Source organism: Neolamprologus multifasciatus, chromosome 2 (assembly GCF_963576455.1).
Source record: "Neolamprologus multifasciatus chromosome 2, fNeoMul1.2, whole genome shotgun sequence".
Taxonomy (NCBI): domain Eukaryota; kingdom Metazoa; phylum Chordata; class Actinopteri; order Cichliformes; family Cichlidae; genus Neolamprologus; species Neolamprologus multifasciatus.
Window position 1 is genome coordinate 10,131,058 of NC_140440.1, and position 27,080 is coordinate 10,158,137.

A 27,080-nucleotide genomic window follows, 5' to 3' on the forward strand; every position below is an offset into this window, starting at 1 on the left:
GAGGTTTTACCATGGCACACACCTGGGGACAAAATAAGAAACTTATTATTTCAAAGAATATTGCATTTGGGTGAAGTGTGTGGTTGGTTGATGAAAGTTTTGGGGATTTAATTGGTTGAGGTATTTTTCTTTTTCACCAAGTTTTAGATTTGGTGTGTTTTTACTTTTTAGAGAAAGAATATTTTGGGACAAGTCCTAAGACCGGGCTTTTGTATTTTTATTTTTCATTTTCATTTTTTGTTTTTTGAACAGTGCACTGAGAGTTTTCTTTGTGAATTTTTTTCTTTATGCATGATGGGAATTAAAAGCGCTATACGACACGTCAAGAAAACCGTTGCAAGTGAGTTTCTCTAAAATTACAATGCGCTCTGGAGTAAGCCGCTTATTTGGGACAATTAGAAAATGAGAGTCCCTAAAAAGGATTCAGCAAGGTAATCCGATCTCAAGTTCTTCTTTTTCTTTTTGAAATGACGTCATTTTGCTGAGGGTGGAAATGAAATGTGACGATAGTTTCCACTATCAGCAAAGAAAGAATGGATGAATCAATGAATGAATTAATGAATGAGTGGAAAACAAAAAAACTGACTGACTGGTAAAAGCTGACAAAAGCTGACAAGACGTGACCACGACTCAAGGTTAACCTCCACCTAGACAGGACGAAAGGGTGGATGAATTTATGTGTGTTTCTTTTTACAGGAGCAGAAAGATGACCGCAACATCCTAGGTTGCATGAACGTTGGGCTGTGCCGATTTAACTTTTAAATGCCACTTTGTGTTTGGGAATCTACCAGGGGTGTGTTATTCATGGGCTTGTGTTGCTCACAGAAGTTACTGTGAGAAAGAGTGTATACACCTGCGCAGCGCTAACATTTGCATTCTCTTTTCTACAGCAGAGGGTTAATCATGTGGTCTAATGATGTGTTACAGCAGGACACACTAATGGTTAATGTTCTTTCTACTACAGGATTACTGGGTTTATGTGTGAAGAAAACTGTGTTTTCAAAGAGAGGTTAATGTTGAGTGGAAATTCCTCAGGGCATGCCTGGGTGGGAGTCTCAAAGTTTGTAACTGAATAACTTTGGTTTGGAAGGGAGATGGACTTTTATGACCCTCAGGAAGGCATGTACATAGAGATATATGCACATAGTGCTTTAACTGTTACGCACACACATCCACACGCACACTCACTCACGTGCACTCACACATACACACAGGTACGCGCATACACTCACTCACGTGCACTCACACATACACACAGGTACGCGCATACACTCACGTGCTCGTGCACATAGACACAGACACAGAGTTTGCAGCACACCGTGGGGGTTTTATGATAGGGTCGCTCCTACACAACTGTGTTTCACAAACAAAGGAGTGAAGATTTTGCAGAGGGACACCAGCCTGGCAAGTCTTGTCTTCTAGAAGAATGCATGCTTAAATGAAGATGAATAAAGATGAATAACGGTTTTGTGAAATGACTACTGAGTCCGGTGCATCTCTGGAGGCCCGAGGAATAAAAAGAACCGGGGTAAAACTGATTTCCCAACAACAGTCACTCACGTGCACTCACATAGACACACAGACACAGAGTTTGCAGCACACCGTGGGGGTTTTATGATGGGGTCGCTTCTACAAAACTGTGTTTCACAGACAAAGGAGGGAAAGATTTGCAGAAGGACACCGGCCTTGCACATCTCCCCTTCTAGAAGATGCATGCTTAAATGAAGATGAATAAAGGTTTTGTGTGAAAATGACTACTGAGTTCCGGTGCCGTCTCTGGATGCCCGAGGAATAAAAAGAACCAGGGTGAAACTGATTTCGTAACACTTGTTAAGAGATCTTTACTGTGTAATCACATACTCTACAAACTCTGTGTGTGGAAATGGAAGTGCCTTAACAATCTGACAAAGCATTTTACTGTGTAGCCTATCCAAGATTTACAACACCAAAGGGATAGGATTCTCTCTGTGTGATAATCCCATTTACGAGCATAACAGTATTGTGACAAATTTCTTTTCAACCTAAAGCTCTTTGTTTAAAACATGGAGCCTAAAAAATAATGTTCAAGTTTTGACAAAAGTCTCCTTCAATTACATGCCTCAGTGTCCAGGAGGAGCACAATGTTTCTTTAGTTAAATGCACCCTAAAAGCTTTTTGTTCACTGTGAGCTACCAACTGCCACATATCATGACTAAATTCTCCATCTTAAGAAAATTAGGCTGGATTCTTGTCTGCTAGAATTTAAGCCCAGCAAGCATTGATCAGAGAGGGCTGGGGGGTGTTGGAGGCCATTGTAAGACAGAGGTACGTAAATTTGCAAATGTACAGCAGTGGGAAAAAGTGTTTGCCCCCTTACGGATTTCCTATTTTCTCTGTATGTTCGTCAATTTAAATGTTTCAAACAAATTTAGATATTATATATAGGTAACACAAAATATACACTGGTTGGCTTCCACAAACAATATGAAAGATGGAAGTTGCCCATTTGTTTTTCACTTTGCATTTTGATGAACCAGAAGTCACCTTATATGGATAAATGGATGAGTGCTAATTTATCAGCTAACACTAGCTATGTAGAAAGTATAAAAATGGATGTAGCTATCATGACATCACCAACTGGTTTCTGAAGGCCTATTTGAAAACCACAAGCAAGTAGGTCTAACTGTGAAACTGCACACTCACTGACTTGAGACTTATAAATGATTAGCCAATGAATGACCTGGATAACCTAAATTTACAAAAAGATTATTTTTTAATTTAAACGATTTTAAACTGAAAACGATTGAGAAACTGTTTAGTGAGATCAAGATAGAAAGCTGTTTTCCCAAAGACTTCAAGAGTCCCAAAAGTTTTTTTTTTAAAACCAGTTATTGCAATCAAGTTGTCTTAGTCCAAGTTAAGAATGGACTAACAAAAAAGTAGAAATTTACTTTGAAGCACAAACTTCTAGATAGTGATGGTAAATTTGATTCTTTTTACTGAATCGAGTTTTAATGAGTCACTCACCAAAGTGAATCGGGTTTTTTGAGTCATTTGATTCACCGAGTCAGTTGACCAGAGAGTGCAAAAAATGTACATTTTCACTCAAACTTAATTTGTTTCTCTTTTCATGTAAATCCTACTGCTAAGATGAGTGATTCTAAAAGAAAACAACTATTTTATAGAGCAAAAAAGAGCAAAAACATTTCTAAAATTAAGCAATTTCCTATCAAAATTGCTTAATAAACATTTATTTTGTTTATTTTTATTTTATTAGTATTTTCCTTAAATGTGTCAAATTTATATTTTCTCATCTAAATGTCCACTGAGCTGTGAGCCAGGGGGCGGTAATGCGCCTTAACATTGGTTGCCAACCAAGAAGAAGAAGAAGCTGTGAGCCAGGAGGGAGGGGGTGAGTGATTCGTTCGCTCTATGATTCAGAACAGGAGGGAGGGGGTTAGTGAGTCCTGAGTGATTCACTTACCCTACGATTCAGCACAGGAAGGGAGGAGGTGAGTAGCTCAAATGTGCTGTTAGCATGTTAGCAGAGCAATGCTACTATGAACCGAGGAGCTATTGTCTTGATGTGAGCTTCTACTCAGGGTTTTTTCTTCCAGTTCAGAGCAGAATTTTTTTTGTTAAGATACTGGATGTTGTGTTTTTCTCCACAATTTTAATTATAAGCTAGATATATTGATGCTAACAGCAGCAGGGATGAGTCAGTGAGTCAGTTGGGCTTGTGAATCATGATTCATGAGTCAGTAAAGTGATTCTAGAGTATTGAACGATTTGTTCATGATTCGCACATCACTACATCTAGGATGCTTTGTACCACAGAGCAAGCCATAATATTACATTCCAGACAAACAAACAGTTCTCCAAAAAATACCAACTGGACAAACATAGTGAAAAGGTCCAGTTCAGTGATTTAGGGAAACGGTGGAGATGAGCCCTAGCAGCTGTTGGGTCACCTGTTAATCAGTGTTGTCGTAGCCAAACACCCTTATCCAGGTGAATGAGTTCTGAAAACCCATTCACAGTTGCTGACAGGAAACTATCAGTAGATGTAATGCTTTTTGGGGGGGCTAGGTTGTAAATGTCATTGTGATTTTAACACCGGAGCCTGTCGGGGCTTTGTTTTACAGCTATAGAGGCTGCCCCTTGCTCTCTTCAGCCTCCAGTCAAGAAATTGCAGTTTTTGAGCTTTCTGCTCTGGCTGCATTTTATTAGACCTGGAGAAAAATACTTGATAAAAACAATCACAAGTTTCAACTAAACTGTTCATCAAAATCTAAGACACCAGAAATAAACTTAACACGGTTTGGTTGTTCACAGATGTGATTTATTAAACACTCTCTGAACTCAGTTTCACCAATTCAGTGATTTGATTATTTATTACTTCAGCAAGTGGGTTTCAAATTAAAAATCCATGTCACAAATACACATTTGTTCAAACCCAAAGTACTTTAAACTCGTGTTGCATCTTATGTGCCGTGCTACACTTTGTGGGAATCTGTACTAAAGATGTCAACATTTCCATTTTATCCATCTTATCAGCAGCTGATGAGCAGACTAGCAATGTCTGATACTGTGAAATAAAAAATGTGAAATACAAAATCATAATGTTTGGGTAGAACCAGTCAAATGTCATCTATCTCAGTGAGAACCTGTCTCATCCAGGGGACCTGTGTCATCTGTCATTTCTATTATGTCTGTCTCTTTTCACCGTGACCTGTTAACTGAAGCATAAATGCCAAACACTAGTCTACAAAAAGAGCAGATCTCGGTCAAAACCTAATTTATTTTGGTCAAAGGTCAAAAGAAACTTTATCTTCAGTCAAGAACTCAGCTGTAGTCATACAAATTATGATTACATAAAACGCATAACTAATTGCAACAAAAAATATATTTCAAAGTTCATTTATACACATTAAAAAAACTAAATTATGAATACAATGTGTATATCTTGACACAAAAATCTCATTTTGGAATATTGTTCAACAGGGACTCGCACTAAGGGAAAGTTTATGGTCTGGCTTCACGTAGAAAAAAAAAATCTTTCACCACAAAACCGATACTGGGTACAAACCCAGTCTCCGGTGTTAGAGTCATGCACCCTGCAGCCCTGCATCAACCCCAACCACCTGGCAATTCTACAATATCATATGTGGTGTTTCATTAACTTAAAAGAAAAAGTTGCCTTTTGCTGAACTGCTCTGGTCCACCTAGAAACCGACCCAGTCACATCAGTAACGGCAAAAAATCAATGTTATGCATGTTATGAATTTAATTTCAAGGAAACATAGTTGTACAATCTATAATAAAAATAAATATATAAAATGAACACTGTATAAAAATAGGAGAATGATTTAGTACTAGTAGCAGTAGTATTTGACTGCTGTTTCCCATTCTCTGTATGTAAGAACCAGGGTCAACAGGCTATTCCAGAATCAGCAAATTTGATATCTTTGTTCTTGACAGACCCAAGAGAATTACCTGGATTCAGTCATTGGGGCTCTGAGCTTGTGGTCACTGTATCAAGAAATTACATCAGTACTTGAAACCACATATGAATGAAACAGATCAAACAAACCAATTTCATTTTAACAAGCGCTTCTGTGAGATGGCTAGGAGAATTTTACATAGATGGATCACAGTAAAGGCAATATCAAGAAAGAAGCTCTTTGTCAGAGCCCTAGGCAGGAATGAGAAATTATATAATTTTAAGTCATTTTGGCACAATGGACATTGCCTCTGTTTCTGATAGCCCTTATTGTTTAATTTATTTATTTTGGTCATGATTTTCTATCCAGGCAGCACGGTGGCACAGCGGTTAGCGCTGTTGCCTCACTAGAAGGTCCTGAATTCAATTCCACCATTAGGTCAGGGTCTTTCTGTGTGGAGTTTGCATGTTCTCCCCTGTGTTTACGTGGGTTCTCTGGCTTCCTCCCACAGTCCAAAGACATGGAGTTAGAGGGGACAGGTTAATCTGAAACACTAAATTGCCCATAGGTGTGAATGTGAGTAATTTTTATTGTTATCCTTGCCAATGCTGATTTCGTTTCCGATCCGATACCAAGTAAAATTCAGGCTTAAAACACACACACACAAAAACGTGATGACAGTATTTAGAAAAAAGCGTGGCTTATATATATTATCATAACTCCGGATTTACTGGCCTGTAATTAAAATTTAAAAACTCGGAACTTTCAATGTGGGCTGAAATAGAGTCAGCATGGCTGCAGCTTGTTGCTATGTTAGCTACAAAAGATTGATATCAAACTGATCACTTGACCCATATTACGTTGCTTGCTCTTCAAGTGAATCAACAAAAGGCGAAATGAAAAGCCGAACAACAACAATGCTGTTTCTTTAGAGTCTTAGCTTACATGTGTGTTTATTTCATATTTTCAGTTGTTTCCCTCCACGGCTAAATAAATCAGTTTCAGTAATGTACTGATATACAAGAATGGACATAAGGGTAGATGTTATTTTATATATTATGCTTTGTATGTTGTTCAGTATATTTCTATGCAAAACAAGAGGAATTTCAATACACAGCAGTATATTCACAGTTTAAACCAGATATTTACATACACTTTATGGAAAACACAAGAACATTTTTTTACTGTACAGCATCAATTTAAACTGTGAGTAAACTTGTTTTGTTTTGGAAAAATAAATATTGAAATATTTTTTGAATTAATTAAATGTCAGAATAAAGAGAGAGAGCTGTCTATGTTTTATCACTTTCATCAAATTTAGGAGTACATATACACTAAGTTTAGTGTTGATTAATAAGAAAACTGCAGACGATTCCATTATGAGCTGAAGGAGCTTCTGATAGGTTAGTAGAGTCCATGTGAGTAAACTGGTGGCACACCTGTGGATGAATATAAGGCAAAACACAGAGCCTGTTTCTTTGAAATGGGAAAATCAAAAGATATCAACCAAAACACCAGGAAAAGAGTTGTGGAGCTCCATAAGTGTGGCTCAATTTTGAATACAATTTGGTGCCATTTACAATTAAGAAATACAGACAGTTTCTCTCTTTACTCTTAAAGTTAACAAATATGTTTTTTATATTTATCAACCTAAAAAAATAAACATGTAGTCTGATTTGATGTTACAATTAAAAAAGTGTTTGTGTTTTTATCTGAAGAGTTTGTAAACATCTGGTTTCAACTGTATATTTGATGATGTTGGTGTTTGGCTTGATTGTCAGCACAAAGAGGGAGAGAGAGGAACAGAGAGGGAGAGAGAGAGAGAGGAACAGAGAGGGAGAGAGAGGAACAGAGGGGGAGAGAGAGGAACAGAGAGGGAGAGAGAGGAACAGAGGGGGAGAGAGAGGAACAGAGATGGAACAAGAGCAGGTGAGACACACGTTAGTGAAATGGTTGTTTACCAAAAGTACCATAGGTACTGTATCATAGGTACTCATGTATCTCGTACCTGGTGTTTCTTTTTAGGTTTGTTATTTTTCAAATTCTATATTTATTAAGTTTTGCAGGCTTGTTTGCACAACAAGGCTAAATAATTATATAAACTTTTCTGAATCTAAATAGTGGACTTTGGTAGAATTAAAAAACAAGTGTAGTGCAGGTCTATGATGATTTTTAGTGCTACTATCATCTAGTTCTGATTCTGTCTTGGTTAAATCCTAAGTAGTCCTGATTTTGAACTGTTGTAGTCCTGTTTTAATTCCGGATCAGTTCTGGGTCTGGTTGAATTGGGGTATAGTCCTCGTGTCTTGATACAGCCCTGATTTTGTTCTACCTTGCTGCTTAATTAAAAGCAATCCCACATGCATGCTACCCTTCAGGGCTAAGCCCCGGGTGTATCAAATGTCTGCCTCCGCCTCTGCTTTCAAGGACTGCGATTTTGATCACTGGTATCCCCAGATGTTTGTCTAGACAGAGTTCTAAAATCTGGTGTTATAAGTATTATAGTAATATTTTAATCATTAAAATAAAAGGTCAGCATCAGTGTGGCATGTTAAAGCCAGTATCAATCTCTACAAATCATGTTTATTGTTTAGTTTAATCTAGCACATTCAGAAAGACATTTTCTGGGCGCTGGTTTAGCTCAGTGGAAAAAGGAGGCAGCCATATGGCTAAAAGCAGCTAGCCCGGATTTGAGTCTGATCTGCGGCCCTTTGCTGCAGGTCTTCTTCCCTCTTCCTTGGCCTCTGCTTTCCTGTCAGTCTTCACTGTACCTGTCCAATGAAGCCATAAAAGCACTTCTGTGAAGTATGCATGTTCTGACCCCCCAACCAACCCCGAGCTATTCCATCCCAGAAATCAAGCACATCATGTTGACCATCTTTTTCTGCATACAAACCCCAAGAAATGTGAGAGATGCCATTGGTGGAATTTCAAGTGTTTTAATAGCAATTTTGCAATATTCAGTCTAGCGTTAACCATCTTTTTCTTACATCTGTAAAGTAGACCTCAGTGGCATATATACACAACCTCTGCAATGCTGGAAGAGCCAGTCCCGATTAGTGAAAACGGCAGCTGCTGTGTGATGCATTAAATGTGACATTTGTGTTATTTGTCTGTTAGTAACAAACCAAATTGATTTTCAAAGTCCAGATGCAAATCCACTTTAAATATTTCCCTAACAGTTAACTGCAGAGCATAAGGTTTCTGCTATGCAACTAAAAAGGTTTATAATTATATTTCAATTTTTTCTAAACATGATTTAATGCATTTATAAAAAGCAAACACTGCCTTTTCTCCTCACTGATACAGAAAACAAAAATGGAGAAAATTAGATGTTTGACTGTTCTGCATTATTAAAGATTTGATACGGCAGTCAGCACAGATCCGGTCAGCACAACACACGAGGCCAATGAGAAGATCAGGCAGTTCGCCAAGCCCTGTGGAAAGAAAGTGGGAGAAGTTAATCATCTGAGGATGATTTTTCTCAGAAACATTTAATTAAAAATTCTTCCTTTTGGGATGGTAAATGCCTTCCTGATCAACTGCAGTTTAACTTGATATTGTTTAGAATCTCCCCTTTGTAAACAGCACACTTACATGCAAGCCTTTGAGCTACTGTACAGTCAAGAAACAAGACTAGCTAATATTTTGATCGTTACCTTAATCTCTTTAAACACCAGGCACCCCCACAGAGCAGCAACCAGACCATAGCCCTGAAGAAAGGAAACCAAACAAGCTGTTTGAGCTTAGACAATTGACTTGATGAAACTAAAGTACCAGCTAAAAAGAGCAGGATATAAATGGGTTAGCCATTTGTTCCAACAGTGTCTGATCCGTTTAGCACTTTTAGCTGTGCATACACATCGAACATTCACTAAAGGTTCAATGCAATAGACAATCTAGATTATGATATTTAAGCACTAATGGCTTTTTCCATGTATGAAGGATACACTTAATTGATCTTGTTGCAACATGCTTTACCGCAGCTACATTGCTTCTGGGGAAATGCAATTAGGTAAGAAAACTGCAAATCGTAGCTCAATAGCTTATGTCTTCTATGTTGTGAGATGTGATGATCCATGTGCTATGTGCTGAGGTGTTTTTTCCCCCCTGTTCTCAAACTGATCTCCCTGTTGGAGTTCATTCTGGGGGGAGTTTTTTTTTTCTCTTCATGTTGCGCATTTTCCATAGTTTCAGTTTGGGTCGCTGCTCGTGCTAACGACCGGTCAGTGAAACCTAGCCTGACCTGTCTCCCCAATGTGATGTTTTTGTATTGTATACAAAACAAGGTCGACAAGGTATCATCTATCTTAATTGCCCTTGGGGATAAATTAAGTCTCTCTGACTCTGACACACCCTTAAAATGTTGTCAGTATTTTAGATCCAACTTCTTTTGAAAATATTCATGTAATGCAGAACAATGTGAAAACCTTCAATATCAATCTGCAGTATATCAATCAAGTGGTTTCAGAATGTTCATTGTTTTACTTATTAATTGAATCCTCCCAGCTGTCAGAATATGTTGTACTTACCGCTGTGATAATTGGAAATGTAATGACAGAATTCAGGTAGTTATTGGCCAGGAACCAGCAGTATGTCCCAATTGCCCACATCAGTCCAGACAACAGACCTGAAGAGCAAGAGGAGACCGTAAGGTACTTATGTTTGAGTAAAAAATGCATTAAAAACAAACAACATTCCTATGATTCCTTTGATCTAGAAAGGAAAAAAAACAAAACAAAAAACAAAATAAGAGATTAGCAATATGAACACAGTGTGTGTCTATAAGTCTCCACAGGACAAGTGACATGCCGTTATATGATCTCCCTATCGGGAGATTGTTGACAGGAGGTCTTACGCAACATAAATACGCTTTTTATTAATTCCCGTCATTGCCTAATTCAGTATAAAATTGTACACAGGTTACATTACTCAAGGGAAAGAATTCGCAAAATGTATCCAGACTGCTCTCCCTTCTGTGAGAAATGTATAACACATTATAGAAATCTGTTACATAGTTTTGCACTTTGTCCAAGGCTTCAAGGTTTTTTGTTTGACATTTTCACTCTAGTATTCTTAACCCCCACATTTTTTACTCTATGTACCTTTGGAACTAGCTTGGTTCTAAAAAGGTACACATCTCAGGGTGTCATAAAATATGCTTTTTAACAAAAAACAAAACAAAAAGCTGCCGTACCAAAACCACATAGGAAGAGGTTAAAATTAGCTTTAAAGGATTTTTTCCCACAAGATTGACCTGCTGTGTATTTTTGGGTAAAGTCTTACCTTTTGTGTCTAGTCCATCTGACAACCCTGACCATTGAAAACGTGACAGTAAAGGGCAACCTGGCACAATAAGTAGTAATAACAGGGTGACACTGATCGACTGACAGTATACAAGTAGGGTGTGAACCTGAACTCAGAAAGTAAACAAAACTGTGGAAGCTTGTTTCCACTTTTTTGCCATACATACATCACATAATCGCAAAATTGCAACAATTTAAAATTGGAACGCTGAGAAGAAAAAAACAAAAAAACAACAACAACTTGAAACTTAATATACATTTTAGAAAAATTTGGACTGACATTTCCCCCTCCAGTCATGGGAAAGGAAAAAGCAAACAAACTAAAAACAAAACAAAAAGGCTACTGAAAGCTTTCATACAAAGTGCATGTTCATAAACACTGGAGAAAAAAAAAAAAAGGCCAGAGTAATTTAAAAATATAAATTCAGTCTCTTCAAGGATACACATTGATTGCTTGTTCACAATAAATCATCACTCAGTAACCTGAGTAGAATTCCAAATTTGTTCAAAGCAGCCCAATCATTAATTACTAAAGATCACAGTCATACAATAGGCTTTGGAAGAGTGCCTTTTCAGAAATAATGTTCTACCTGGAAGTACAGCTCTGGGGTAAAGCTTCGGCTTTGTATTCATGGCAGCGCAGTAGATGGCAAAGTACACAGTGCTTGCAATGAAAATACCACAGCAGTGTGCATGAACATAGTCGAGATCTGTGAAAAGATAGAAACGGGAATTAAATTGGAAATTTTACACCTGGTTCTCAGGAGGGACTAGTATTTCATCAAACAGCAACTGGATCCATCCTTATATCTATGATAAATGTATTTTCTTCAATACTTCCTTCAAGCCAGCTTTGCAAAAAAAAAAAAAAAAAGAAAAGAAAAAAAGTGCAGCATAAAGCGGTATCCAACACAGAAAACATACCGTAGACACTGGATTCATAGAACATGCTGTCATGCTGCACAGAATTGCTCTTAATGTACAGGACCGGTATGATGGAGAAAGCATACATGAGGCCCGCCACAACAGCAAGGAGAAAACCACTGGTGAAAAGGAAGCAGAATACATTGAGGAACTGGATGAAGAATGCGTTTTAAATCTCCACTAATACATCATTCAATTTCTATGGTTAATTCCAAGATATTACAAAGAGCCGATAAAAACTGACAGTGCATGGGTAAATGGGTATGCAGGAAAACACACAGCACAAAAGTGATGTTATTTTTGCACTGTTTTTTACATTTATTGAATATCGGCTGTGACTGCTACATTTACAGCCTGGTGTTCACATTTTAAGTTTTTTTCTGCTGCTAAAACAAAAACTCAAAGTAAGAGCAAGGTTGTCATGTGTGAAACTGTTTTTAGTCATGACTTAAAACTTGTTACACCTAAAAACCACACTGGCAGGCAGCTTCTAAACAAATAACTAAGACCTTCATTTAAAAGATGCAATGTAAATGAATTGTTTTACTTTTTATTACTTTTTTAATAATTAAAAAGTGTAAAATTGTATTCATTCATCTATGATTTAAATTCCATGACAGAGTGGCTGCTGTAGCCGTTCTTTGTCAGCAATGAAAAATGATAATAGTAATAATGCACACATCTGAGGGGCTCCTAATGAGATGAGCTCACATGAATCGTTTGCTCCTTGGTCCAATGGTGTCTATCCAGGATTCAGAGGAATTTTGTCCATCGCTCCCTGAATTTGTTCTCTGCAAAGAGAAACATCGACCCAATTTGTATGTACACCACACAAAATACATGATAAAGTGATGACAGGCTCTAAGAAAGAAAGCAGTATTTGCCTTGAGTGAATAGGAAGAAAATAAAAAGAAAGTATTTTCTGAAATCAACTTACATCGACAAGCTGATAAAAATAAGTCAGTGACACACTCACTCTGTCAATCAGTAATGGAATTGTTTCTGGACTGTGAAGTGGCTCTACATCCGCTTTCACAAAGAAAAAGATCAGCCCACTGAATCAAAGGAGGGAAAAAAAGTGTCATGTACATCCAGCTGACATGGTTTGAAAAATGACAGCAGCAGGCAGTAGCCATCGCTGTTTTTGGGTGGGGGTAAATAAACAACATAGGCTGGGTCGTTACAATTCCAAACGCGGTTTACCTTAGCAGACACAACCCAGCTCCACAATAATTTAATATTGGACGTGAAACGTTCTGTGCAGCAATCCCAAACCAGCCAAATCTAGGACAGACACAATCAGTGACCAATTCAGTTATTTTTCATTAAATCCAAATCATGCAAAGACAGGATTATTTTATTTTCGATCCAGAGTGTACATACCATTAACTCAGCTCAACTCACCTTGAACTGGCCCAGCCCATCAACAAATTAGAGGATCCCGAAATTAAGATGCCAAGACCAAGGCCAATAGCTTTAACAAATGGAACAACTACTACATTTCCTGTAGACCATATGGATAGATGGAAGAAGTTAACATGGAAATGTTACTGACAAAGTTAACATGCACCATTTCCATTGCTATATCTGAATGCAAAAATACATTTTATTTATTCACTTCTCATTAGTACATGGAGTCTAACTGACCCAGGAGCCATTCCCAGTCCCCTCTGAAGTCTTCCCCAAACCCCAGCCTCAATTCATACTCAAGCCATCTATCCTCATCAACTACAAATGCTATCAAACCTGAATGAGGAGCTAGTGAATATCTGATATTTAGAGATATTCATGAAACAAACAGTCTGTGTCCATCTGTGGCACTTGATTCTGTCTAGTAAGGTATGGCAAAGATTATAATGAAGCAGTTTTCAATTCAATTCATTTTAAATTCATTTTTTTAAAAAAACGTTTTGATCTGGCAAATTTAAAAACCCTGGAGAACTTCAACGTCCCAGTTCTTGCCTCAGCAACTATGTCACACTATTCCCTCAACAGTTTCTGTTGTTTAACAACATGACTAATGAATACTCGCCACTACAAAAGTTTTAGGGACATTTTGTATTGCACTCTAAATACCCATTGATCTGTTCAACGTAAAGCACATAGCATTATGAATTTAAAGCATGAAATTGGGTCACACTGATTTCACCCCTAAAACTGTTCTAAAACTGTTCATCACTTGTTGGAGATGTAAAACATCTCCAACAAGTGACTATCAATAACCTAATTTTAGAACAACATCCTGCTGGACACTAGAGTCCAGTTTCTGGAACCTTTGGCATTAAACTATTTGTTGTTAAATTAGAAAAAACAAACAAACAAACAAACAACAACAAAAAAAACCCTCAACTTCCACAATACCTGTGGCCCAAAGCACACCTCCGAGCATTGCAAATGGGCAGAACTTGGGTGACTGAAGCATCAAGTCTCCAAACATAGATACAACCCATATTGCTGCACACTGAACCCACTGAAAAAACATACCTGTAAATAAAACACAAAGATAAATGGTCTCAAAACTTTGCCAAATAGTGTAGATTTTCCTCACTTGAAAAATAAACATTTAAAATTGAGCTTTCGTCCAAAAATAACACAAATAAGAATATTCAAACTCTCAGAAAAATAAACAATTATATGCTCACCATCGCCAGTCTCTACTCTTTTGACAGGAACGAAATTGCTTCCATACAAAAATACAGCAGCCATATTTGCAGTAATTCCATAGGCAAAATGTGAGATAGCCCTAGATGAGTTACACGTAATATTAAATGATTCCAGTTCACCGGTTCCATCATTATTGTAGCCATCTTCTGCACCTGTAAAGTTTTCACAGCAAGAGGTTAAAGAACAAATCTGACTTCAAACAAAAAGCCAACCTAATGCAACCACACGCAGCCCCTATTCATCACAGACCAATTATACTTTACAAACCTTCAGCGATATGACAGCTCGCAATCAATAAGGCAGAGACGAATAAAAGCAAAAGTAAGGATTTTGCTTGGAGCATGTTAAAACAGAATATTTGTTTTGCTTTTGATAATTCAGGTCTACAACATTAAAAACTGCTGGAGGCTGTCTGTGTCTGCAGTGGTAAGTCAGTCAGGTGCTGCCAGTTATCTAATTACACAACAGCTGCAGCTGCAGAGGATGTAGCGCATATATGCATATACTTACAGGCAAGAAAACACACAACCATGAGGGCTTGTCATCATGTCTGTTTTCCAGAGTAATTTATCTTATGACATTTATAATACTGCTGCTTATAGTATTTGCTTATTTATAGCAGACAAAGAGTAGGCCTAAACTAGACGATGTATAGTTAAAATAAGTATATATGTGTGTATATATATATATATATATATATATATATATGTATATATATATGTATATGTGTATATATATATATATATATATATATATATACATACATACATACATACATATATATATATATATATATATATATATATATATATATATATATATATATATATATATATATATATATATACATATATATATACATATATATATGTATATATATATGTATATGTGTATATATATATATATATATATATATATACATACATACATACATACATACATACATACATATATATATATATATATATATATATATACTATTGTACTTCAGAAAAGGAAATCCTGTACGTGGACTGGTGCGCCCACCCCACATTCTCCCAACACGTAAGGAATTTTTTTACTACTATTGTGTCTCCACAACGTAATCAGCTTTGGGAGTTGCCATGAAGAATTAGGACAGTATACCACCAGATGTCGCCTGAAACGCATACAAATAACATGTAAGCGATCAAATATTTAGTTTTAAACTATTTCATTTTCAACCTAGTTAATATGTTGTGTAGTGCTTAACTTCCTTATTTCAGTTTTTGTAAAATATGTCTATACCTCGTGTAAGTTCAAAAACACATTTGCATTACCCCTTATAAACCTTCATAAGGAGTTGTGGTGTACCCTAATGGGCTTCGATGTGGATTTTGATAGAGTGACTTAGAAATATCAAAGGTTAACTTTAGAGATATTGCAGTGCACTTTATCAGGTTTGAATATCACATGGCCTGGGTGTGTTAATTAAAATGATTAATTATAAAACAAAAACTTGATAATTTAGGCTCTCATTGGCCAAGTCTGTACCTGAAGAGAAGGAGAGAAAAAAACTATAAGGTTTAAATTGCTTCTCATTTCCGAGAAGGGTGGTATCCAAGCATGACCCTCCATTCACTGCGCAGTTGTGCCCTCCATTCTACTCACAGAAATCCTCGGAAGTTTTGCGCTCCTCCCCAGTAAGAGTTTGTCGCAAAAAGGACAAAGTCGTGATAATGACATAAATTCTAATGGGGAAGTCTGGCTTTTGTTGGCTAAGTTTCCCTATTCTAAAACTGACCGGCAACTTTCGCAGGTGCCCTCTTTCAAAAAGAAGTTTGATAATTGCGTCTGTCTGTGTAATCTATCTGCTTTTTGTGTTTTCACAAGTTGGATACTCGCAACTGCACCGGAGCCGAAGGATTGATGAGAAGTACCGGCACACCCGTGGATTGTATAATTTGGAGAGCAACGATGGCCAGCCACACTCTCCAGACTTGCAGAACGATGCGAGCGTCATAGTCCCGACTCGCTACAACGTGGTGTACATAACCTTAAAAACTAAGCGTCGAAAACCAGCACATATAAGAGGTACAGTCCGACCCAAAGTGAGGAGAAAAGTGAGAAGAAATAAGTCTTCCAATCTGTCTTTTACCCAGGACAAACTTCGCACTTTGGAGGGGGATGCGGTACAAATTAAGCGCAATTTTGCACCCATACCTTCAAGGAAGGAAGCCATGGATGTTGACTATAAATCACTGGATATAAGCCATAACATTTATAAACATGAAGAAGCAGACTCTCAGATTAGTTCAATTCGAATATACAGTCAAAGGCCGCCACCATGGTTCAGCGCACAGGATGTGAAAACCATGCGCTTTCTTGCGGATGCCAAAGTTTTGCGCATGAAAGAAGTCTCTCGTGGAGACGCTCTTTCGCTTCTGATATTTGAGGGTGAGGCAAACGTTCAACAGGCGAACCAACAGCACGCAAAAACGAGCACTGTATGCGGAGGGCAATGTGGAGTCATCCACAGCCCGGTGGATACCACAGAGGTTTTTGCTTTTCATTTGGACAGAGTGCTGGGACTTAATAGGACGTTGCCAGCTGTAAGCAGAAAGTTTCGCTTTTTATACGGTAGGTCATCAAGCACATGGACAAAGTTTTCCTTTTTGACACTTGTTTAAAATATACGGTTTTGTTTATGGTTATTCTAACTACATTGCCTGGTTTTATCATGCTAAGAATACTGTGCAAATGTCACTACAGTATCCATTGATATAGCGACAGAAACTGCAACCTACAGATTAGCCATACCATAAAAACTGTTTATTTGTTACCTTAACCCACTAATGGGGTCTATGTGAAATACAGATTCATTCAGGCTTGGAATCAAGAAGAACCTTGTTCTTTGGGGGTGGACACCAAAACTTCACCTGCACGTTGTGTCCTGTGGATGTGATTTTTTTTTTTTAAGTCATTGAGCAAGACTACCTAATCCTAATTCATATTCAATGGAAAAACATTATTCACATTGCTCATTGTCATTTTGTAACATTAATAGTAAAGAAGGAACAAAAACTGAGGGAATACACATTTTATACACATATTCAGGGGAAGAGAGGACCAAAAAGTACTAACATCCTCCTTTTTCATAAATAGCACAAATAATGTATTTTACATGATGACTTCACAAAGTGTCAGCACAAGGGTTTGAACAGATTTTGGGGCCATATTCAGCTAGTGACAGGATACCTCTGTCCTCTTTCCTCATTTTCTTGCATAACCATTTTTTCCATCTGTGGGAAATGTCTGTGCCTCTTTTTATTTTTAGCATAATACATTTAGAAATATTTTTACATGTCTATGAGTTAGTTCATTGTTTGGTCTTGAGGTGCAAATATGATAATCAGTGTGTGGACAGTCTTCATCATTGCAGGGAATAAGTTCTGGTAACACGAGTGTAAAAAGTGTTTATAGACATTTTCTGGTTAATAATAGAAACAGCTGCTAAAATCTAAGCATGTAATTATTCTTTCCTCCCTCTTTAGATGGGCAGTCCTGTCCAGTTGTGTCATGGGATGCATCTCTATACCCAGCAGGCCTTGCTGCAGGTTTGACCAGTTTGAAGTTAACATGGGGGGAGTACCAGAACTCCCTTAAACAGAGATGTTGGCAACAAAACATCAGCCCAAAGTCTGATTCTGGCTGCTCTACAATTCATCACTATGAATGGAGCAAACTTGCTCTGTTTGACTTTTTGTTACAGGTAACTGTTAAAGAAAATGTGCTCCAATATCTGATTAAGAAAAACAAACAGGAAGCTCTTGCTTCCTGTATGGGAGGCCTCAGTAAATCACATTTTATGAGAACTACTAATTTTAACCCATCATCATGACAGAGAAACCAAAGTAGACAGACGAATCTTAAAATACTTATTCGGAAACACTGACAATCTTTATAAGTTAAATTGTCTGTTGAGGTCATGGTGGCACAACTTTGATCATTCACATATATTTCCTCATTGTTACAAAACATCTTGTCAAAGACATTAGTGAACTGAATAGAAACTCCAATCTTATCACAAAAGTACTTTTTTTTTTATTCTGACTTCACCTCTCGTTTTGTAGAGCAAAATGCCTGCACACTAAAGTTAATGTAACTCATACAGTTCCTCTAACAACAACTAGCATGAGATAAAGGAAACTGAGAATGTCTAAATGTCTAAATGTCTATATATATATATATATATATATATATATATATATATATATATATATGCCTTGTTTTATATTTCAAATAAAATACATTTTAAAACCAATAATAACTTCCAATGAGTTTTAGTCTAACTTTATTATTATTAATATTATTGTTATTATTATGGCAATTGAGTTTTCTGTTAAATGTAACACACCAGCACCCTACAGTGTTGAGGCAGACGATCGTCTTAGATATTTGAATAACTAATAAATTTAATTTTTTCATCAAGTCAAGCTACAAATAACATTTGTATTTCTGTGACAGCTCTGGAAAAGCTCTGTTTTAGTACTATTAGCTGCATGGATGCTTGTTTGCAAGGTAATAAGGATCTATTTCATTTTTGTCCAATTCAAAGCCTTACGAATGCTTATTCATCTAGGTTACCCTAAACCTCAGGCCTTAGAAAACCACGCCTGTGAGCAGCACTTAGTCCCATCTAAATCTATGTGTGACATTTCATCTTGTCTTACTCTGACAGCACTGTCTGAAGCCTGCATGACTCAAATGATTTCACATAAAGGATTAAGAATGGATGAGGCCTGTAGCTAAATATAGAGTTGTCATTCCCTGTGGAGAAGCCTGATATACTTAAGTGAGTTTCCTGTACAGTCATGTGACTCAGCAGTCTACATGACTAGTTGATGTTGATGTCCAGTAAACTAGTGGTACAATAGAGTCAGTGCAATTGCCAGCCCTCTAGGTTTGTATGCTTTCACTGCCAGCTGAATGTTATCTATTCATGAAATTATTATTTAGATCATGATAAAGAGAGATCATCAAAAATGCAAAGTAAGCCCATTCAGAGTAAAACTGTGCTTACCTTTGTCATTAAAAATATAAAAACGCAAAAGAAAACCCATTGAATAAGAAAACTCTGTGCATGCCACTCTGAACTGCACTCTTAGTCTCAAAACATCATCTCCAAGCATTTAATGAAGAAATGTGTGAACTGTATTTTTAGATTAACAACCGCCTGGACCAGGGTTGCTGTGGGTTCAGGCCTCGGCAGCAGGATGTGTGCATTGAACTGGGTTACCATGCTAAATGTCAAGATGCTAACCACATACAGCTAGAAAACATCATCTACAGGAGCCACAACCCCAGACACCTGGTCTTCACCAACAACAAGGGATTCTTTGACCGTAATGAGGACAACTTGGACTTCAGGCTGTTGGCGGGAATCAAAGAGTAAGTTTGGAGCATTAACATGAATGAATAATTAATTAACCTGTTTAAATATATAATGTTTTAAAAAAAACATATATTCCTACTACTATATATTCCTAGCCTAAAATACAGCTTTAATCCCCTTAATGAAATAGATTATATAATTTGTTTATTATGAGCTATAGATCAAATTAATTTCAATCAGATGTTTACAAATAATTATATATCAGAAAAAGACTCTAATAAAGGCCAGAGGCTGAAACATGTCCTTCGAGTGATAAAGCTGCTGTTTATACTACAAGTGTTGTTTGAGCTTCAATGTCTTTAAAACGATTACACACTGAAAAATGTGCAAGCAACAAGTAATTGTGTAAATCCAGTTTGCTGTTTACATATAGATCAACTTGTTTAAAAGTAAAAATTTGTCAGAGAGTCTTCTACATTTGTAAAAAAAAAAATCTTCACAACATTCAAAACAACATTCAAAACAATGACCCTGAGTTGTGTATTGGTACTTATTTTTTGAGATAAAAAAGTGTCCACACAGAATAGGAACATCTATGGACAGTCTAGATTTAGCTGCTTTCAGCAGCTGTTTTTCTCATTTCCGCCCTTGACAACATATTTGAAAATTTCCAGCACACTCAACAAGCATATTTAAATCTCCATCTGGGATCTGGGAAACTCTGAATTTGGTTCACAGTAATTGGCCAACCCATACACAAATCAGTGACTGCAGGTTGTGAATTTTTAAACTTTAAAGTTAAAAGTGTACTTTATGATTTAAAATTTTCAATTCTAACTTAGAATGTTACAATACTTTAAATGTTAAAAAAAAAATGGTAGTTTGCAGGTCGAGTGTGCAGTTTGTGAAGAAACACATGCCAAAAGACATCCTTTGCATTATTACACGTCCCATGATGAGAACACATCGCTTTTTGCACCACAGGTCTATGTGGATTTGTAAACGTACGCTCCATAGGCATCCCTTTCATTTCATCCATCCTTTTGATCAATAAATCAGGGACTCGCTAAGGAGACAGCAGAGAATCTGGACATGTGAACCTTCCATTCTGGCATTCAAGTAAGATAAAGCCATAAAAGCTAAATTCTAAATTCCATGTGATGTCTGCGTTGTGTGTGTAAGGTCGGGGGCGGGTTCATTCCACTGCAGGGCAACCTGCATGTGGCGAATAAAATTTGAACTTGAACTTGAACTTGATCTTTAATTTCATGTAGATCAGAAGAGGTGTTATCTCGCTGACTTTTCTCAAAGCCAAAATGACCAATGTTTGACATTTTATTCAAAGCGAATTCTGAGCAGTAATGATACAAAGTTTATCTGAAAAATATAAACGCGTAAAAATCTAAACTCATTTAATAAACAGCAGCCTGTTCATGGCTCTGGTGGATCTTGTTTCTAGACAGGCAAAAACTGCACCTTAAAGTCAAATCACAAAACACTATCTCTAAGTAAGAGCACCACTTTAACTTTTAGCATTGTTCATTCACAGTCATCTCGTACAGAGTAGGACAGGCTTTGTTTTGTTGTTGAAATCACATGAGATGGAATTTACTTATACGTAGTGCTCCATCAAAATCAAAACAAAAAACAACAAAACCCTCTAATCCTGACTGCTGCAACTAATTGCTTCACATGATATACGGTTCTCACTTTTCATTTCATTTGTATGAAGGGAGCTTTTACCCACTAAAAAGCAATTTAAATGTCAAAAAAAAAATCCCATCCATGCGCTAAAAGTAAGAGTAACCCGTCATTTGATTCAGGTGATGTTTTAGTTACACAAACCTCCAGTTATGTGATTGTATAAATGCAGTTTTTACTGCCAAGAAGGAAAAAAGCAAAAACATTTCAGACTTCAAGGTTGCTGATGTACAAAGACAACCTGTCATAACCACTTGGTATAAAATACAGACATTTAATTTTGCCATCTCTTAATTATTTTTTATGGGTTTGGCACTTCCACAAATTTATTTAATAGTCAACTTTAGTGAAACATTCTGTTATCATTGGCATCTTCAGACCAGAGGAACTGCAGGAACTGCTTAGCTAAATCGCAATGTCACCACCTATGTTTACCATATCTATGAAGAATTACATTTTGGACATGCCTATTTGCACCTAATTCCATTCTGCAAAAATGAAAGTCAGATGTGATGAAACTTGTTGGGGAGTTTGGGCTTAGAAATAACATATAAATAGCTACATGGTTAGAGTTTGCATGTTCTCCCCATGTTTGCGTGGGTTCTCTCCGGGTACTCCGGCTTCCTCCCACAGTCCAAACACATGCACTTTGTGTGGATAGGCTAGTTAAAAAATCTAAATTGCCCATAGGTGTGAATGCGGGAGTGAATGTGAGTGTGAATGGTTGTCTGTCTCTGTGTTGGCCCTGCGACAGACTGGCGACCTGTCCAGGGTGCACCCCGCCTCTTGCCCTATGACAGCTGGGATAGGCACCAGCACCCCCCGCGACCCTGAAAAGGAAAAGCGGAAGCGAATGGATGTTTAATGTATAGAATCTGCACAGTATTACAGTGTGACTACACTTCCTCCTGTTTCCTCTTATGCCTTTCTAGGTTTCCAGAGCAAGCTGTGTCTGTGCTGAAAACCAGAAAACTGAGGGAAAAGCTTCTCCAATCTCTGTTCCTTGACAAGACATACTGGGAAAGCCAAGGGGGTCGCCAGGGCATTGACAAGCTAATTGATGTTATCGAGAGGCGAGCAAAGGTCCTCCTCACCTACATCAATGCCCATGGGATCAAAGTGATATCAATGAATGTGTGATGAAGATAAATCTTTCATAAATCTTTTAAATCTTTTAGAAGACATTGGGGCTTTATGCTCGAACATTTTATAGGTTGGTTGGGATAAGAATAATAGCAGATGTGTGACAATTTTTAAATTTATATCACAATAGCTTGAGATTTTGTCAAAGATAATTATGTGATATTAGAAAAATGAAATTTTTCTGATGTTTTATTTTCCATTATATAAAAAAGGTCATAGTTCCAATGAGGGACTTGCTAAAGCTTCTTTGAGTAGCCGGATGCTCAATTAGGGTCACACAACCCACACTGCACTGATAACAATGACTTTAATGAGTTTTTGTTTGTTTGTTTTTTACTTTGTGTACCTTGAATACAATCTTATTTTGTTTTTTGTTAGTTTTTTTTATTTTTATTTTTATTTTTACAAAAGATAAGAAGCTTCGCCTTGCCTATAATTTCCAGTTATTTAGGCACTTATAGTCACAATTAGAGCATGGACACAGTGACTATAAATTATCAAGTGAAGATTGAAGTCATAAAATGATAATGATGACGAAAAAAGTTTTTACAGGATTCCATGCACTTCTGTGAAAAACCAAGTACACCCTATAGTTCACCTTGTAGAAAGTTGCAGCAAAAATCTTGGACTAATGCTTTCTGATATATACGACATTAATTCCAGAAAAGTTGGAAGCTCTTTAAATGTAAATAAATAAGTTTTAGATCTAAAAAACAAAACAGATTTTATTCACAATAGAACATCGAAAGCATCAATGTTTAAATTGAGAAAATAAACATTTTTAAGAAAAACTTTAGCTCATGTTGAAATTGATGACAACAACACATCCCTCCAAAACTTAAGAGATGGCCATGTTTCACTGGGTCTTCTTGTGGTACTTTAGGTTTTAAACTGGTGAAATGTCTGAACTGCAGGGAGGCCAGTTCAGGTCCCAGTCTCTTCTAATACAAAACCATTCTGTTGTAATAGATGCATTATGCAGTTTAGCTTATACATTCAAGGCCTTCTATGTAAAAATGGGTCCCCTGAATGGGAACATTTGTCCAACATCCTTTTCAGATGTGCAAGCTGCCAGTTCTACAGACAGTGATCAGGGCCACTCAGTGATTTCAGGTTGCATCCAAAATCCTGTAGATCAGCAGTCCATAACCTTTTTGCACCACAAACCATTTTATGTCTGACAATATTTTCACGGACCGGCCTTTAAGGTGACGCAGATAAATACAACAAAAAAACAGCACCAGTGTAAAAAAAAAAAAGATTTATTCGTAACACATGGGGAAAGACCCAGGGGAACTGAGTTAACGATAAAAGCCATAAAAAAATGCTAAAAAATGCTAAAACCCCTAAAAACTATAAATTTCACACCCAAGCCTCAACTCTTGCGGTCCCGTACCAAACAACTCATCGACCGGTACCAGTCCGTGGCCCGGGGGTTGGGGATCGCTGCTATAGATGCAAAACAAACCCAAACCAAAACCCCTCCATCACCATGACAGTTGGTAGTTCATGGTTGGTATGAAATGCTTCTCCTGATGTTTTTTTACTTGGTGCAGATATTTCAGATGTCCTGTAATTCGTTCAGATGTAACTTTGCAAACCTCAGCTGTGCTGATGTGCTCTTTTTAGAAGAAAAAGGCTTTTTTCCTGCCAATCATTCTAAACAGGTCATGAACATACAAGATTATGGCATTGTGCTTATACAAATCTGAATGCTCCAGACTAGGAACTTCTGCCTTTATAATGGTGGTGACACTGGGTGATGATCATTTAATCAAGTGCATTTGATTAGCAGCACCTGGAGGCTGCTCACCATCTTAATTCCTTGGGAAGTAAGGGTGTACTCAGTTTTTCATAGTCCTGAGAAAGCTTTCTTTTTCACATGAGTGTATATGCACTATTATTTTAAATGTGATGTACTGATGCATTTATTTATTACTGTGCTTTCTTTTTGTATTTTGTAGTGCAATTCGAACATGGGATACATCAATAAAAGTAATTACTGCTGATAGAGTTATATTTCTTGAGTGAGTTATGCATAAACATAATTATGCTTTACTGTGATTATAGATATGGTTTGAAAATGATTTTGTCTTAGATAACAAAGCCACAATCAAAGAGTTATCATAATAACATTTAATCTATAACATTTATCAGCAATTGCATTTTTCCTACCTATTTCTACTTGATATCAATCAGGCCCAGACAGAAATAGTCTGTGGCACAGAAATCTGATCCAGAGTGTGGAGTGTGCTTTTCAAGCTGTTGTAAACACTATTCTTTGGGCTCTCAGAAATAGAGCCGATAGGGCTCTGTGGGCTATTTTCTCCTGTTCGTGCCTCGCATTCACTGTGCTGTTGTTTTAACCCTTTGCACCTGCATTCGTTTGTCAGTGGGTTTTATGCCTCTGGATGTTTGTCCAGTCCAAGAAAAACCCCTCCAGCAAGAGCTGGACGAGACAGTTTGCTCCTGTACCTACATTTGGTAATATAAGTGTACAAAACAAAAACATGTTTATAGTAATACAGATCAAGCCTTTACAGGTTGCTTCTTAAGTTAAAGTCTCTTCAAGTAGCCAAAAAGCATTTACGTTTCTTTTTCACAGTAACAACAAACACATGGAGAAACAGTTTGTGCTTTAAATTAGCTAATACATTTGTGCAGAGGTTTAGGAAAGCTTATAAGGCTTATCTTCAGGAATGACTTGTTGAATGTATAACGTTATTCTGTCAGGTTCACACTTGTTTACACTGTGTGAACCAACCTTTTTGCTCTGTTTATGTTAAAGTTGCATTTTCTGGCTTCACCTCCTCTCCTTATCACAAGTTAAGGGTTTTCTCTTCCTCTTGTTTCCATGGGGGTATGGAATTTGAGAATAATTTGAAATGGTTCTTCGAAGCTGTGCCCAGCTGGCTGCTGGCAGGCCAGGCTAAAAACAAGATCCCAACAGAAGACTTCTTTATTGTTGTGACCTTGGATCAACCCCGATGACATCACTTTTCTCATTTCTAGCACTTGCTGTCCTCTGACTGTGTCAAAAATAAATAAATAAAATTAAAACATGTAAATACAAATTCAGTGCCCACTAGCAATTGTGATATGACTGAATTTAAATAAACAAAATGAACAAAAAACCTCCTAAACTAAATATAAAACAAACCATTGCCATCCCGCCAGATCATCTCATAATTTGAAGTCTGACTTTAACCTCCTAAGACCCGAACTCTTCCACAGCATGCATTTTTAATTTCTCTTTGCTATTTGGGCATATTGGGGCCTGATGAATGTAAAAACAAAGAATTACCAGATTTTTTTTACCTTATTTTTGTTTTTAAGAAAAATAAGAGCCACGTATGAGGATATTTATTTGACAGAACAGTAGCAGTATAATGTCCTCGTAAGTGGATATCAGGCCGTTGTAGAGCAACATTGAGTATTTTGGTCTAAATAACCCAAAATGTGATGTCCACATATGTGGACGGCAGGTCCTAGGAGGTTAAATATTTCATATTTAGCCAATATTTAGTTTCCAATAGCTTACACCTTGTAATTTAGAATAGTAAGCCATTTGTACCAGGTTAACAGTTTTTCCTGAGTTACTTGACATTTTATGGGCAGACATATATCCCCATTTCCCCATGACATTTTGGGGAACATTTATACCAAGCCTATTGTTCCTAATACCATGTTTCCAAGCAAAATGAATAAAGTAATTTAAGGCTTACAAATCTTATTATCTATTGCAAGCTTTTTAATAACCCTTTTATGTCTTCTAGTATCCCCAAAATCTTTAGCATTACACTGCACTTCATTGTGCTAAGAGACAGCACTTGGGAGGTTACTGTGGGAACACTCATGGGGCGATAACAAGAAAACTCAACGGATCGTCTCACTTTTGTCTACCTCAACACAAAAGCCAATAGACACAACAAAATGCTCCTGCCATGTTGACTCTACCACTGGTGAAGGACATTCTCCTTATGCTGATAAAAGAATTAAGAAGAAAGTTTGAATAGATGCCAACATATCTCAGATAAAGTCATGCCAACACTTGCTTCCTTCACCAAAAATACTTACAATCTGCTGCTTGGAGATCCATGGTTCGTGCACAAAGCGTGACAAAGAACCACCGTCTTTTCTGATTACTTTACCAGCATGTACAAACTTCTTTTACAGGACTGGCGTGCTGCCAAGATCTTCTAATCACATTCTGTTCTTGGTAAAAAAAAAAAAAGTTCAAGAGGATTTAACTCAGCTGTCCTGACTGGAAATATCTCATCCTACGAGTCTTACACTCTCACACTGAGTGTTTAAATTTCCCATCACTTGTCAGCCAATAAAACATCCATCTCCTTTCATAAATTCTTTTTCAGCTTCAGCACAGTACTGACATTTACTCCTCTATATTTTTCATTTTAAAGCAGACTTCAGTTTATTTCAGCTATTTTCCAAACAATATAGTTTTTCCTGTTGTTATGTCTGCAGCTTTTGTGCAAAGCTAATTATTAAAATGCCAAACTTGTTATCCCGTGTCAGTCAGCGCATTAGTGGTCACTTATGCCATTT

At 37.1% G+C, this 27,080-nt stretch overlaps 2 protein-coding genes across 2 annotated transcripts; one reads left to right on the forward strand and one right to left on the reverse strand.

The window, feature by feature from the left end:
* Window positions 1–8,341: 8,341 nt before the first annotated feature.
* tmem144b (transmembrane protein 144b) lies at window positions 8,342–14,787 on the reverse strand. The gene is made up of 12 exons (XM_085170782.1): window positions 14,585–14,787; window positions 14,296–14,469; window positions 14,015–14,137; window positions 13,058–13,157; window positions 12,857–12,937; window positions 12,630–12,708; window positions 12,365–12,444; window positions 11,654–11,772; window positions 11,320–11,439; window positions 9,956–10,053; window positions 9,083–9,136; window positions 8,342–8,860 (listed from the first exon to the last, which is right to left on the reverse strand). The coding sequence occupies exons 1-12, from the start codon at window positions 14,658–14,660 to the stop codon at window positions 8,777–8,779; spliced, it is 1,188 nt and encodes a 395-aa protein (XP_085026908.1). The 5' UTR covers window positions 14,661–14,787; the 3' UTR covers window positions 8,342–8,776.
* Window positions 14,788–15,803: 1,016 nt separating this feature from the next.
* gask1b (golgi associated kinase 1B) lies at window positions 15,804–26,370 on the forward strand. The gene is made up of 4 exons (XM_085131937.1): window positions 15,804–16,915; window positions 17,830–18,047; window positions 19,500–19,726; window positions 22,304–26,370. Exons 1-4 carry the CDS (start codon window positions 16,030–16,032, stop codon window positions 22,509–22,511), a joined length of 1,539 nt encoding a protein of 512 aa, XP_084988063.1. The 5' UTR covers window positions 15,804–16,029; the 3' UTR covers window positions 22,512–26,370.
* Window positions 26,371–27,080: the final 710 nt, after the last annotated feature.

What these genes read in the sequence shown, in the direction of transcription:
- gask1b (XM_085131937.1), top strand. Translation starts at nt 16,030, where the DNA reads ATGGGGAAGTCTGGCTTTTGTTGGCTAAGTTTCCCTATTCTAAAACTG. An exon ending in TGTTTGACTTTTTGTTACAG is followed by an intron (nt 18,048 to 19,499) that starts GTAACTGTTAAA and finishes CTGTATTTTTAG; the next exon opens with ATTAACAACCGCCTGGACCA. An exon ending in CTGTTGGCGGGAATCAAAGA is followed by an intron (nt 19,727 to 22,303) that starts GTAAGTTTGGAG and finishes ATGCCTTTCTAG; the next exon opens with GTTTCCAGAGCAAGCTGTGT.
- tmem144b (XM_085170782.1), bottom strand. Translation starts at nt 14,660, where the DNA reads ATGCTCCAAGCAAAATCCTTACTTTTGCTTTTATTCGTCTCTGCCTTA. An exon ending in GCTGGGTTGTGTCTGCTAAG is followed by an intron (nt 12,709 to 12,856) that starts GTAAACCGCGTT and finishes CCTTTGATTCAG; the next exon opens with TGGGCTGATCTTTTTCTTTG. An exon ending in CTATGAATCCAGTGTCTACG is followed by an intron (nt 11,440 to 11,653) that starts GTATGTTTTCTG and finishes ATCTTTTCACAG; the next exon opens with ATCTCGACTATGTTCATGCA.